The 13,810-nt window shown below is 36.2% G+C and overlaps 1 protein-coding gene across 1 annotated transcript; it reads right to left on the reverse strand.

Moving 5' to 3' along the window:
• Positions 1–4,418: 4,418 nt before the first annotated feature.
• LOC144971741 (uncharacterized) lies at positions 4,419–13,761 on the reverse strand. Its single transcript, XM_078912815.1, has 5 exons — positions 13,705–13,761; positions 9,720–9,811; positions 8,687–8,730; positions 6,288–7,423; positions 4,419–4,526 (listed from the first exon to the last, which is right to left on the reverse strand). The coding sequence occupies exons 1-5, from the start codon at positions 13,759–13,761 to the stop codon at positions 4,419–4,421; spliced, it is 1,437 nt and encodes a 478-aa protein (XP_078768941.1).
• Positions 13,762–13,810: the final 49 nt, after the last annotated feature.

A 13,810-nucleotide genomic window follows, 5' to 3' on the forward strand; every position in this document is an offset into this window, starting at 1 on the left:
ATTAGCCTTTGTCTTACTTTCTCTTGGGTGCTTTAATTGTAATTCTAGAACTTTTTACTATCCCATTTTCTTCCCTTTTACTGGTGCTGATATAACCTAAATGTGTTGCAAGCGCCGTAAAACCCTTAAAAACAACAAACAAGTTTTGGGAGATGATATTATTTTCCTTGAAAATCATCTCCCTGTTTTGTATTGATATATTTTTTGTTTTGAATGTAGATAATGCACGCATTTGAGTATGTTCCTCTTGGTGGGATCCTGTGCGAGACTTTGAAGTGATCTCGAACTATGCACGCTGATAGTATGCTCTTGGATCTAAATTTATTTCCTATTTGTACCATTTCCCTTTGTCTAACTTTTCTTGTGTGCTTTTAATTGTAAATGTAGAATTTTTTGACTATCCCATTCACTTCCATTTGACTGGTGCTGAAATGACCTAATTATGTCGCAAGCGCCGTAAAACCCTTAAAAACAAATCTTACAGATAATGAGTGTCCTTTGGAAAGGCATGTCAACATTTTAATAACTTTGTTCATGCCGTCACTGTGGTATACATTTTTCCTGGAGATAGAATTTGCTGTGGTGAAACACTCAAAAGATCTGGGGTTTTTTGGGGGTTTTTTTGTTACGAATGTAGCATAAGATTTAGATATTTGATTCCCTCTCAACACTTTTATGGTTTGATTCTATGGAAGCTGCATCTCATTAAAAAAAAAAGAAGAGAAAGGCAGGCCTCAAAGCTGTATATCTTCAATTCACTCTAGATGTTCATTGTATATTGTCCTTATGAATATAATTATTTTTTAGATGTATAATATTGTTGTGAATACCCTCAGAATAAGCGCCTTATTGAGATTATATTATTCTTTCATCTTCTCTCAGGTTGGAGAGTTGACTTTCCAGGGTAGTAATAAACTGAATAATAAACTGCTAGAAGCTGTGGGCTGTAAAAAGTAATGTATCAAAAGGGTCTATTTCAGTTTCAAAACATAACCAAATATAAACATGGAACATTTTGGGCTCATGAACCCTTCTTCAGAGACTTTTATGTGATCTCAAACTAAGTACTTTGATAGTGTGCTCTTGGGATCTACATCTGTTTCCTATTTGAACCAATTCCCCTTTGTCTTACCTTTCTTGGGTGCTTTAATTGCAATTCCAGAACTTTTTACTATCGCATTTTCTTCCTTTTTACTGGCGTTGATATGACCTTAATGAGTTGCAAGCTCCGAAAAACCCTTAAAACAAAACAAAATTTCTTCAGCCAATAATAAAAATGGTAAAAACGTTAATACATCACTTAAAATACGGACAGATGGCAGAAGAATATACATCACGTCTTGCTGGCAAGATGACTTAGTTCATTTGTATAAAACATTGTCATGACATATGTCACAGATATGACTTTTGGTCTTCGTAAACTATCCCTTTTGCTCTGCTTGTGTGTAAGTGAGACGTTTTAAAATTGAAAGAAGTCACTTCATCTTCCCAAAAGCTGCAGACTCTCTTAGGTGTGTTGAATATGGTCATAACTTATGACATTTTGAATAGCCTCAGCCTAGACGTATTCTCATCATATTTATAATTTTTTACTTTATTGAAAATCTCTACTAATTTGAGTATGTTCTTCTTGGCTTCAGTTCTGTACCACATATTAGCGCATCTGAACTCATGACCAAATCTCTTTTGATTATCTGGATGGGGTTCTTGACCTCCCATAGTGGGCAGGGGGGTACATACTGAGTCTTCTATCCCCTTATATCTGTTTTCCATCATGCTTTCTGTCTTGGCCTTGGAATGAGATTACTTGGTTTTGTCCTGGCCCTGCGGGTGGTTGGATGGGAGCATCACCATTGAATCATATACCTATGATGTTCGCATGCGTGTACGATCCGAAAGTGATGTCGTTTCTTCTTCTCTTTACTAGCCTATCCTGCTTCTTTGGTTTGTGATTGTATTTTTGACAGGGGATATTTTTTTTTCTGTAAATCTTCTGCCTGTTTGTTCTTGGTTATTTAATTTAGCTTATGATAATGATATCTTTAGGTTATGATTTTGATTTACATTTGTACTATTTTTGTTAGATTGCTTGTTTTTTTGTTTCCGCGGTCTCTCATATAACCTCAATTGTGTTGGAAGAGACCTAAAGCAACAAACAAACAAACAAAAAAATGTCCTGGCCCTGGACGGAGTCCTAGCTGGGAGGGAAACAGTCAAATGCCTAGTTATTGTTTTGGGAGATGATATTTTTTTCCTTGTAAATCATCTCTGTTATGTATTATTATATTTGTTATTTTTATTTTGAATGTATAATTATAATGTAAGCATTTGAGTGTATTCCTCTTTGTTGGATTTTGTGCTTGTGTCGGGATGAGACTTATAGTTGATCTCAAACTAAGTACATTGGTGGTATGCTCTTGGAATCTACATCTGATTCCTATTTGTTCCCAGTTCCCCTATGTCTTACTTTTACTTGGGTGCTTTAATTGTAATTCTAGTACTTTTTACTATCCCATTTTCTTCCTTTTTACTGGCGCTGGTATAACCTAAATGTGTTGCAAGTGCCGTAAAACCCTTAAAAACAAACAAACAAAACAGACATTTAGATGATCTCAAAGTAAGTTCACTGATGGTAGTCTGCTCTTGAAATCTACATCTTTTTTTCCCTATTTGAACCAATTCCCCTTTGTCTTACTTTTTATTGAGTTCTTTAATTGTAATTCTAGAACTTTTTACTATCCCATTTTCTTCCTTTTTACTGGCGCTGATATGACCTAAATGTGTTGCATGCGCCGTAAAACCTTTAAAATCAAAACTAAACAAATTATCTGATTCATTAGGGATTAGAGGTCGTATCATTTCATGTTGTAGCTGAAGGTTGTTATATTTTTATCATAATTCTAAAAAGATAGATACTAGAAATAGTAATAAGTTGAAACCCTGAAATGAGGGGGTGGGGTAATGCAAAGTTTTTGAAAATATGTTTATGATTTATGCCCATTCTTAAATAAAGTAATCTCTGTTTTCCCATTGTTCATGACCTTTTATGAGTTACTGTTTCATTTTTTTTTCACCCATTTTTAATTTTACAGGCTCCCCCCAAATCCCTCATTCAAACTGCATTGTAGTTGAACGTCAGGAAATGTAAAAGTATTTTAAATGTGCATAAATTAAATGGATAATCGGGGATTCTAAAATCGCCCTTTGCCAAACTCCCATTGTACCCAAGGTTGTTCCAAGTGATAACATTCAGGAAAGGCATGGGAAAGGTTTTTGTAAATGCAACTCCAATTCATGGACAAGGAAACATGATGTGTGGGGGTCCATTTCAAATAGAAATGGTTTCGTAGTTAGCATTTTATACTTTATGGAAGAGTGGAGAACTATACCAATTGCTTAACTATGGGTACCTCAATGTGTACAGTCCTTGCCTCAAATTATGCCACAGAAGGGTCTAGGAGTTTTGAAGTTTGAGCATCTAATGGTGGCCATCAGTACCACTGTACGTTGATATTTCAATTTGTTGGAATGATATATGTTTAACTTTATAAACCATTGAAGGGAGTACATAGTAACGTAGCCATTTTATTACTTTTCAGTTAGGGCATTTTGAAATTTCTTTTTTTATGTTTTTGTTGCTTATGTAATTTTGCAGATTACACAATTTTCTATTACTAAATATAATTGCACACAGTATCAACGGGACTTAAAACATTGTTTGGGATGTTTATTAGTCAAAACTTAATAAAAAAAGAAAAAAAAGTAAGAAAACTAAAAATTTAATGTTGGTGTCACCAGTATGATGTGAATCCACTAATTCCTCCCTCTCTCTCTCCCCCCCCCCCCCCCCCCACACACACACACACAAATTTGCGTTGTTTGTACTTGAAGCACTGTTTTTGAAACTAGGAAATTATTATCCTTAAACCATTTCCATATTTCTGGTGAAATGACTTGATTTGACTTTTTGCTGTAAAGATATGTTCTGTTTCGAATTCTAAACCTGCATCTGCTTAACAGAGAAAACCTCCCCATAGTGGGCAGGAAGGAACTTGCTGTGTCTTCTTTCCCTTGTATCTGTTTTCCAATTGCTTTCTGTCTTTGTCTTGGAATGAGATTACAGTACTTAGTTTTCCCTGAGCCTGACCGGAGTCCTTGGAATCTACATCGTTTCCCTATTTTTGAACCATTCCCCTTTGTCTTACTTTTTCCTCAATTCCTTTTAATTGTACATCTAGAATGTTTTTGGTATTCAATTTTCTTCCTTTTTACTGGCGCTGATATGACCTAGATGCCATAAAACCCTGAAAAAACAAACAAACAAACAACAGAGAAAACCTCCAGATGCTATAACGCCTCTAACTTTTCTTGATTGTGAAGTAACATACATTAACAATTCCATCTTCTAAAGTGTTTGATTATATCGTGCCAGAGGTTGTCAGCCCAGGTTTAGTACTTGTTGAGTGTTGTTCATTTTTTATTGTAAATTCCATCAACTTTACCTCTAACTTGAATACCATTCTAGTCTGAAGGGAGAATTAATGACGCTTTGAATTTATACCATTTACGTATTTCTTGTAAATTCATAACTTAAATATTAAGTCATGTTGACAAAATGCTTGCTGTTTATCTACCTCTTAATTGATTAGATTTAATCCAAAAACAATAACTCCCATTTTAAAATGTATGAGTCTTCCCACACAACAACAGTTTATGATTAGATTGTGAGGTAAACGTTGGTAAAAAACACAAGTAAAAAGTTATTACCATTATTCCATCCAGCTTCGAATCACTTGTATATCTTTGTATTTACATTGAGGGCATCTACGTACGTCCTAAAAATATGACTGGATGTCACCATATTCTAAATTGCCCAGCTTGACCTTACCTTACCTTACCCGGGTTCCATCTCTTTCCAGAGGTCGGATGTCATGGCTTTCCATCCTTCACGGTCCATTGCAGCCTCGTTACAGTCTGCCATGCGCCGTCCTGTAGCTTCCTTAATGCCATCTGTCCAGGATTTCCTTTGTCTTCCTCTGCCTCTCTTTCCTTCAATTCTTCCCTCCATTATCCTTTTTTCGAGACTATCATGTCTTCGCATATGTCCAAAATATGACAGCTTTTTGTGCTTCACAGTCAAAAGAAGTTCTTTTTGTTTTTGGCCCATTAGGTCGAGGACTTCGATGTTTGTTTTTCTTGCTGTCCAAGGTATTTTCAGTATTCTCCTGTACGTCCACATCTCAAAAGCTTCAATACGTTGTTCTGTCTGTGCGGTTAGTGTCCACGTTTCACAACCATAAAAGAAAATGGACCACACATAGCATTTGGTGCATCTCATTCGTGTTCTGATGGAGATATTTGTGTTGTTGAGGATTGGCTTTAGTTTCATGAACGCATTTTTAGCCAGCATTATTCGTCTCCTGATCTCTTTGTCAGACTTTGCATCGGATGTTACCAACTGCCCCAAGTACGTGAACTCCTTTACTTGTTCCACTGGACACTCTTCTATTTCTATATCTATGTCTATGGGCTCTTTTCTTTTTTGTTATCACCATTGTTTTTGTCTTCTTCGCATTCATGAACAGCCCCTTTTCTTTACTCTCTTCGTTCACTTTTGAAATTAGCTTCTGTAGGTCTTCCTTACTTTCCGCCAACAGGACAGTATCGTCAGCGTAACGTAAATTGTTGATGTTGTGGCCACCAACCTTCAACCCTTGTGCTGTTTCTACTTGCCGAAAAATAGACTCTGTGTATAAATTAAACAAGCAAGGAGACATAACACATCCCTGGCGCACTCCTTTCTTGATTTCAATTGCATCTGTTGTATCTGCCTGCACTTTTATCTGAGCCTTTTGCTGCCAGTACAGATTAGTGATTAGAGCCACATCATTCTCTTCCACACCTATTGCCACAAGGTCCTGGATAAGTTTCTGATGACTAACAGAATCAAATGCCTTTGAGTAGTCGATAAAACAGGCATATATGTCTTTTTGGACCTCTAAGTATTTTTCTGACAGGATTTTTAAGTCGAAAATTGCCTCCCTGGTGCCACTGTTCTTTTTGAATCCAGTTTGCTGTTCTGAAATCTCACGATCTACTTTTGACGAGATTCTTTTCAGGATTATTGTCAGGAGGAGTTTCAGTAGATGGCGCATAAGACTGATTGTTCTGTAGTCCGAACACTCAATTGCACCCGCTTTCTTGGGTAGCAGTATGAAGATAGAAGTGCGAAGGTCTTCTGGGATGTGCGTTGACTCGTATATTTCATTCATAAGGTCCGTTATCACATCAACACCAAATTCACCCAGTGCTTGCAGCATTTCTGTTGACACCCCATCTATTCCATTTGCCTTCCCTGTTTTCATGCAGTATAGGGCTTTCTCTATTTCTGATCTTAGGATTGTGGGTCCCCTTAGAAAGGACTGTATATGGTTGTCACCTCTGTCCGCATTGAATAGCTCCTCCACGTATTCTTTCCATCTATTGGCGATTTCTTCCACCTCAAAGAGGAGTCTACCTGATTTATCTTTGATGCAACCGCCAGATGGAGCGTTTTTATATGTGAATTTCTTGATTTCAGCAAACATTGGTCCAGGGTTTCTCTCATGTGATAGCTTCTCAATACGGTGGCACTTTTCATCAAGCCAGTCTTCTTTAGCCTGGATACACTTTTTCTTTACTGATTTGTCCAGTTCATTGTACCTAGGGGTGCCCTTTGAATGTTTCCGTTCTCTCATAAGATTCAAAATCTCATTCGTCATCCATTCTTTCTTTGCCTCTTTAGATTTTTTGTTTAGCATTTTCTCGTTTGTAGTTGTTATTGCACCTTTAAGAGAGGACCATTGTTTATCAATTCTACTCTTATACGTTTCTTCTGTTTCTTTATTTGTGTCTTCTTGTTCTTCCATAAGACAAAAATACGTATTTTCTACTTCTACAGCATATTTCGCTCTTAGCTCCTCGTTTCTAAGTTCAGCTAGGTCGTACTTTATGTGTTCGTCCCTTTTCTGTTTGGGAATTTTTAATTTAACTTTTATTTTCACCATGATGGGAACATGGTCCGATCCAATGTCAGCACCCGGGAAAGTTTTACATTGGGTCACACAGTTTTTGAATCTGGTTTTGATGAGAAAATAATCTATTTGGTTTCTGTATATATCTCCTGGGCTCTTCCAAGTGTATAGGCGCCTCTTTGGTTGTTTGAATATGGTGTTTATTATTGTCATGTCGTGGGACTCGCAAAATTGGACCAGACGTTCACCCCTCTCGTTGGACTCTCCTAGACCACAACTTCCCATGCATGGTGAGATTGCTGCGTTTCCAACTTTCACATTGAAATCCCCCATTACGACAACAATGTCCCTTGATTTTATGCATTTGAGGGCCTTGTTTACATTTTCATAATGTGCCTCGACCTCCTTATCTGGGTGATCACGTCACAAGCATCTCTAACACTATATCTCTGACTAGCCATGACTAACTATGAATGATACGTGGTAAGGTTTCCCCCTTTTCCACGGTGGTAGCCGCTATCTAATTTTGTCTCAGACGCGCCTCTTTGTCTACCACAGACTTGCTGTCTACGCCTACTTTTACCTAACCATATCCAGACTTTGTGCACTAAAAGGTGAGACATTACCTATTCTACCCTACTACGCGAGTCACTCAATGTCGTTTCGCAGGTCAGTCGAGACCTGGTCCCGGGGTGTGGCCGCTGCGTGCACTACAGCTTCTAGGAGCCAGACATGAGCTAGATATGCAGGTGTGGACCAGTGGATCCTGACCATCCGAAGATGCGACTGTCTCTCACCGAAAGGTACTACCACTCCCTCCATACCCTACACCCCCAGCTTGACCTAATTGTCTGTAAATAGCAGTCTGATCATAAATACAGTGGAACCTCAGTATAATAGGCCTCGATATAATAGGTGACCGGTTATAAAAGGGATCTTTAAAATCTCCTTTTTTTTTTTTCTCTCTCTCTGCCTTAAATTTTTTTTACTGGCGACAGCAGGACTTTTAAGAGCCTTATCCACGCGAAGCCCACTCAATATCTCAAAATACAATTAAATAGATTACATAACGCTCAGGTAAACCTACAACTAAAGGCAAACGAGAGCGAGGCAAGGGCTCGTTCATAAAAGCTGTGTGTGTGTGTGTGTGTATAGGCTACTTACTACTCTGTGCTACATCATTTAAATAGTGATATTAGGCCATTTGGGGTATTTTCCTTGAAATCTGACATAACTGGACTCGGTTATAACCATCAGTTATACCGATGTTCCACTGTACTGTAACGATTGAAGGCTTTTACTTTCATCTATATAAAAATGAGTGAATAAAGGGTCCTATTGCTCAACATATTCTTGACAACTGCAAATGATACTTTCAGTTAAATGGAATCTGCTTATAGAAAACGTTTATAGAGGGCTACCACTACCATGCAGAGACTATGATTTGGTACAGTAGGATCTTTTAACCAAAGCCGGGCTAAAAACAAGACTATCTTGTGGAGAGAGATTTTGAACAAAAAGCCCTACTGCTGTGATCTCAAGACATTTTTGAAAACAGATGATCTGCTAACACTTTTTTTTAAATTTACGAGTAAGTGTCGATTCTTGTAAAAATTGTAAAATTTTTTATCAATATTCGAATTTGTATAGTTTTTAAAGTGGAAAATCTTTACAGCCCCCATCATGTTGCTGATTAAACGTCTTTAGCTTTTTCAAACTAAAGAAATAAAGTTAAACATACATATCAGATAAAATTGGATTTTAGCCCTTGATCGTTGTCTCAAATCAGCACATAATTCAGTCAGACTAACCTTCCAAAGGTTGTCAATATCAGGCTTTTAAAAAAATTTTTATGCTTTTATTTTTTTTAAAATAATAAAAAATAGCTTCTTAGTTTTATCAAAATGATAAGCTGGGCCTTGAGTTGTGGCTTCAATTTAACCTGTTCAAGAATATTTTTTTTTCTAGACATTTATGTTGAGATTGTTTAATATTATACGACACTTAAACTTAAATGTTTTTGTAAGAGTTTACAGGTTACAGGTTTATATTTATATTATATTTTCACTAATGGAATAAAAATCCTCACTGTTATTAAGTTCTCTTTCTCTTTTTTTATTGATTATATTTGGCAGTTCCTTTTATCCCCTATATCATCATTTGTCCTTTCCATGCTTCTTTGTGTCCTTGTTCTAGAATGAGATAATTTGATTTAATCCGACTATACCTGCTGTCTTACTTAGATGTTTGATTTTTTATATGGGTTTTACAGCGCTTTCAACACTATTTTTTACAATTAGGCCATTTAAGCGGCAGTATGTTTTGTTTATGTGCAGCTATGTGGTCTTGTGGTATGATACTCTCTTTAGGATCAGAAGGTCCTGGGTTCGAGCCTCGCTTGGCGCAAAGTTGAGTCCTTGGAAAAGACTTTATTCACATTCTCTCACCTTACTCAAGTGTAAAGTGAGTACCTAGCTGTTAACAGCATTGTCTCTGTCGGAAGAAAATGTAATATTGCCTAATAGGTGTCATATCATATTGCGCGATATAAAAAGCAAAAAAATTTATAGGTTTTACAGTACTTTCGACACTAGTAGGTCATATCAACGTCAGTAAAAAGGAAGATGAAAAAGGAAAAGTTTTAGATCTGAAGCTAATAATATAAAAGGCACTGGTTCAAATAAAAGAATTGAAATTGCCACGAACAATCCACCAATGTGACTTATGACATTACCAAAAAAGTCCCATCCAGGCACAGGTAAAGAATCTCGGTATGAAAGATCACACTCAAAGATGTACTGTGCATTCAAACAATAATTATAAAAGTATAACAGAGATGATTTACAGTAAAAAAAAATCATCTCTCAAAAAAGGATGCTATACATTTGACTGCCTCTTTCCCAGGACCAGGAAAAAAAAACAAAAAACCCGAGCAATCTCTAGAAAAACAGAGCAAAATGGAAAGGGAAAACAGATATGGGGGATAGAAGATACTGCAAGTGACCTTGCCCACCACAGGGACCCTTTCATCGCTCTTCAGTATAACATGTTTTTTTTTTGCTAACTGATATGCACTTGGTAATCATCTGCTGATTGTACCCATGGGATCATGTGGGAATTTGTGATGATCTGAAACTAAACATATGGATGGATTGCTTTTGGATCCATTTCCGTCTGTTTGAACCAACCTCCCTTGTCGTGGTTGCTTTTAAGTGCAGATTTGATCTTTCCTTTTACTGACGCTAAAATGGTCTAAGAGTAAGAGTGTTGCAAGTGCTGTAAAAACCTTGAAAGAAAACAAGGCAGTTGATCCTAAACACCCACATTCACTTTCTCCCCCCCCCCCCCCCCCCCCCCTCTTCAAGGCAAGAGTATATAGATAGTATGCGCTTGGATAAGAAGCTCACAACATTGCCATCCAGAAATATAACGAACCAATACACACAATTATGTCTAATCTTGGCCGTTTACAGTCTGATTAATACAGTTTAGTGAGAATTACTCATAAACGTGGACGGAAAAAAACAATAACAAAGACCTGAGTGACATCTTCATTCTATCTATACTTAGTTGTTTTTGTTTTTAAAGTTTTTACGGCGCTTGCAACACATTTAGGTCATATCAGCACCAGTACAAAGGATGAAAATGGGATAGTAAAAACATTCTCGATGTACAATTAAAAGGACTTGAGGAAAAAGTAAAACAAAGTGGGAATAGGTTCAAATAGGGAACAGAAGTAGATTCCAAGATCGCACTATCACTATCAGTGCACTTAGTTTGAGATCACCTAATTGGCTCAACCAGACACTAGCACAAAGTCCCCACTAAGAGGAATACATTCAAATGTTTACAAATCATATGTTAAGAAATTTTTTAAAAATAACTATATAAGAGAGATGATTTACAATGAAAAAAATATCAAAAACTATACATTCGACTGGTTCCCTCCCAGTCCCAGCCACGGTCAGGACAAAACCTAAGTAATCTGATTCCAAGACAAAGACAGAAAGACATTGGAAAACAGATAAAGGGGGATGGAGGACACAGCAAGTACCTTCCTGCCCACTATGGGAGGTCGGAAACCCCACCCAGAAGTTGTTTTCAATAGTGATATTACATGTATTGCCATGATATGATATTAAAAACAGAAAATATATACCATTTGCATAACAGAGAGATAATTTACAATGAAAAAGAAAAATAATCTCCCAAAACTATAACTATACATTTGACTGGACAAAACCAAGCGATATCATTCCAAGACAAAAACAGAAAACAAATCAGAAAACGGATGTAGGGGATAAAAGACATAATAAGTGCCTCCCTGCCCACCATGGGAAGACTAAAGACCCTACCCAGATACCCTCAGTTGGATGGATGAATGCTTCTATTCTTCACAAAGAATATGCATGTTATCCTGTCAACTCCTATTTCGCTTTTTCAAACATTGAATACAATGAAGTTATTACAAGAAGACGGGATAAAAGATTTCTAATTATTTAAAATTAAATCAAATTGAGCTCTGTTAGTGGATGAAACCAGTTTTATTCATATACATTATAACATAATCTATTTCATAATCTTAAAGACCATTATAAGTCATCATGAAAAAGTGATATTTACATAAACCTATCAAGTATCTATATGTTCACTGCCCGTCTCTAGAAAAACATGTTTTTAAAAATTTGGCCACAAGACGCGTCCTTCAAATATCGATCAACTTAAAGGGTCCTCATCTTGGAAAAAAATGCTCAAACCTGGGACTTCGAAAAGTCCCAGGTTTGAGCAATTTTGTCATGAAGGTCATTTAAATCGATCGATATTTGAAAAACGCATTTTCTGGCCAAATCTTTAAGTACATGTTTTCCCAGAGTACAGCAGTTAACGGTTAAGAACACAATGGCAGTAAACAATGCCAGTGCTAATCAGATTCATACTATACAAGAATTGAGTTGAACAACATAAAGGTTTTTATTCCCAAAACATAACGTTACAGTGATACAAAATCACTTTCCATAATATTATAAGGTTTGAACTGATGGGGGGTAACAAATAGGATATCGGTATCAGCAGTTTTGCTTTCAAAGGAACGTTAATGCTGAAAATTGGTGTACTGTGCGAGAAGGTTACAACTGGAACAGTTATGTGGTCATACAAATATGATAACATAGAACCAATGATACAATGAAAGATACCATTTTTTATAAATTCATTATGGCCTTTCTATATGACAGTGTCCAAACTTTTAAAAGAAACAACAGTGATTTAACTATTTCAGTCTTCGGCAAAGACAATTACAGACTTGTCACAGACTAAATTAAAAAAAAAAAAAAAAAAATCAAAATTTGAGTAAAACAATATGTATCAACTCAAAATGCAAAAGTTTCCACATTAATTTAGGTGAATTATTACATTCGTTTAATTTGATAACACTGGGCAAAATATCAACTTATTCAATAACTTTGCCCAAAAATTTTGATTGAAAAAATCCCAATCGGGAGGAACAGATCCTATTTGTCCACCAAAAATTCTTTAAATAATTGTTAAGTCTATTAGAGGCAGGTCTGCAATTACAGAGGAAGCTATGAAACAAAGGAAAGAAGACATGTACTCAACTAAGGGAGCTAGATGACAAGAGCAAAACAGGAGCCTGACAGTTTTATTGGTTTCGTACCATTGGACTGAGTAATCCTCAATTCTAGCGCACTAAGACAAAAATGCAGGACTACTTGTATCCACTTCGTGTATAGATAAGATCCTAGTCTGTGTTAAAAATAAAAACACATATATGGATGTCACAGAAGTTGCTCGTATTTGTGCTAATTTCCGGTTCACCTCACGATCAGTCCATGATTGATAAAGAGACAATTTTATGGATCTCAGATATTTCCTACAAATAATTGTCAATGTTTTCAATTAAATTATATCTTTCTGCCCAGTTGCCAACCTCATCCATAATATATATATGGGTATATGATGCAGCTCAATACAAGGCTGAGGAGTAGGATTGTTGGTTGGATGGTTTGAATAAATTGAATAAACGTGGTCAAATGACGAAAACACAAAACACTTTTCTATTTCTTTTTTCCACTGCCAAAAAAACAACTTTTGACAGTCATGTTAAGCTGTTCGATCCTCTGCATGTGCGGATGTGCGTAAAAAATGAAATATGTCACCTTGTGTAGTAAGCTGTTTATATTTACCTATCTTGTTTACAGCAAACCTTGAGACACCCAATAAAACGGTGCCAGCCTAGAACTGCTGTTATGCACTGCAAGGAACATAGTTGATTTAATTTGCCTAAAAACGAATATGTACCAGTCACTATTTGAAAACTCATAAATTTCAGAAGGTATTGCGCTTCACAATTTTGTTTTATCTGTACTTTTATATATTGGATGGTACTTTCTTTTAATTCTTAAAAAAAAAAGTGATGATATATGATAATACAATAAATGTCAAGGCATATATATATTGTCATACATATTATGTGTGTGCGCGCGTTATAAATCGTTCACTCAGACAACCGTTTGAGAGGCACAATCATTTTTGTAACATGAAACAAAATACATAAGCAATAACAATCATAGTTAATGCTCTACATTTCAAACAAAAATAGCAAAATCAAATACAGTGTCGATAATCATAATTTATTAATGCCCTAAATTCTTAACAAATAATATATCTGTACAATAATGGCAGGTAACACGAAGGTTGCATCAATTGTGGCACCCTCCTCTTCACCCATAATTGCACATTGCCACTAGATAGTACTACCGATAATAAATGTAAGAAAA

The sequence above is a fragment of the Berghia stephanieae genome, chromosome 4 (assembly GCF_034508935.2).
Source record: "Berghia stephanieae isolate SIO BIC M18660-M18661 chromosome 4, UCSD_Bste_1.3, whole genome shotgun sequence".
In the NCBI taxonomy this organism is placed as follows: Eukaryota; Metazoa; Mollusca; class Gastropoda; order Nudibranchia; family Aeolidiidae; genus Berghia; species Berghia stephanieae.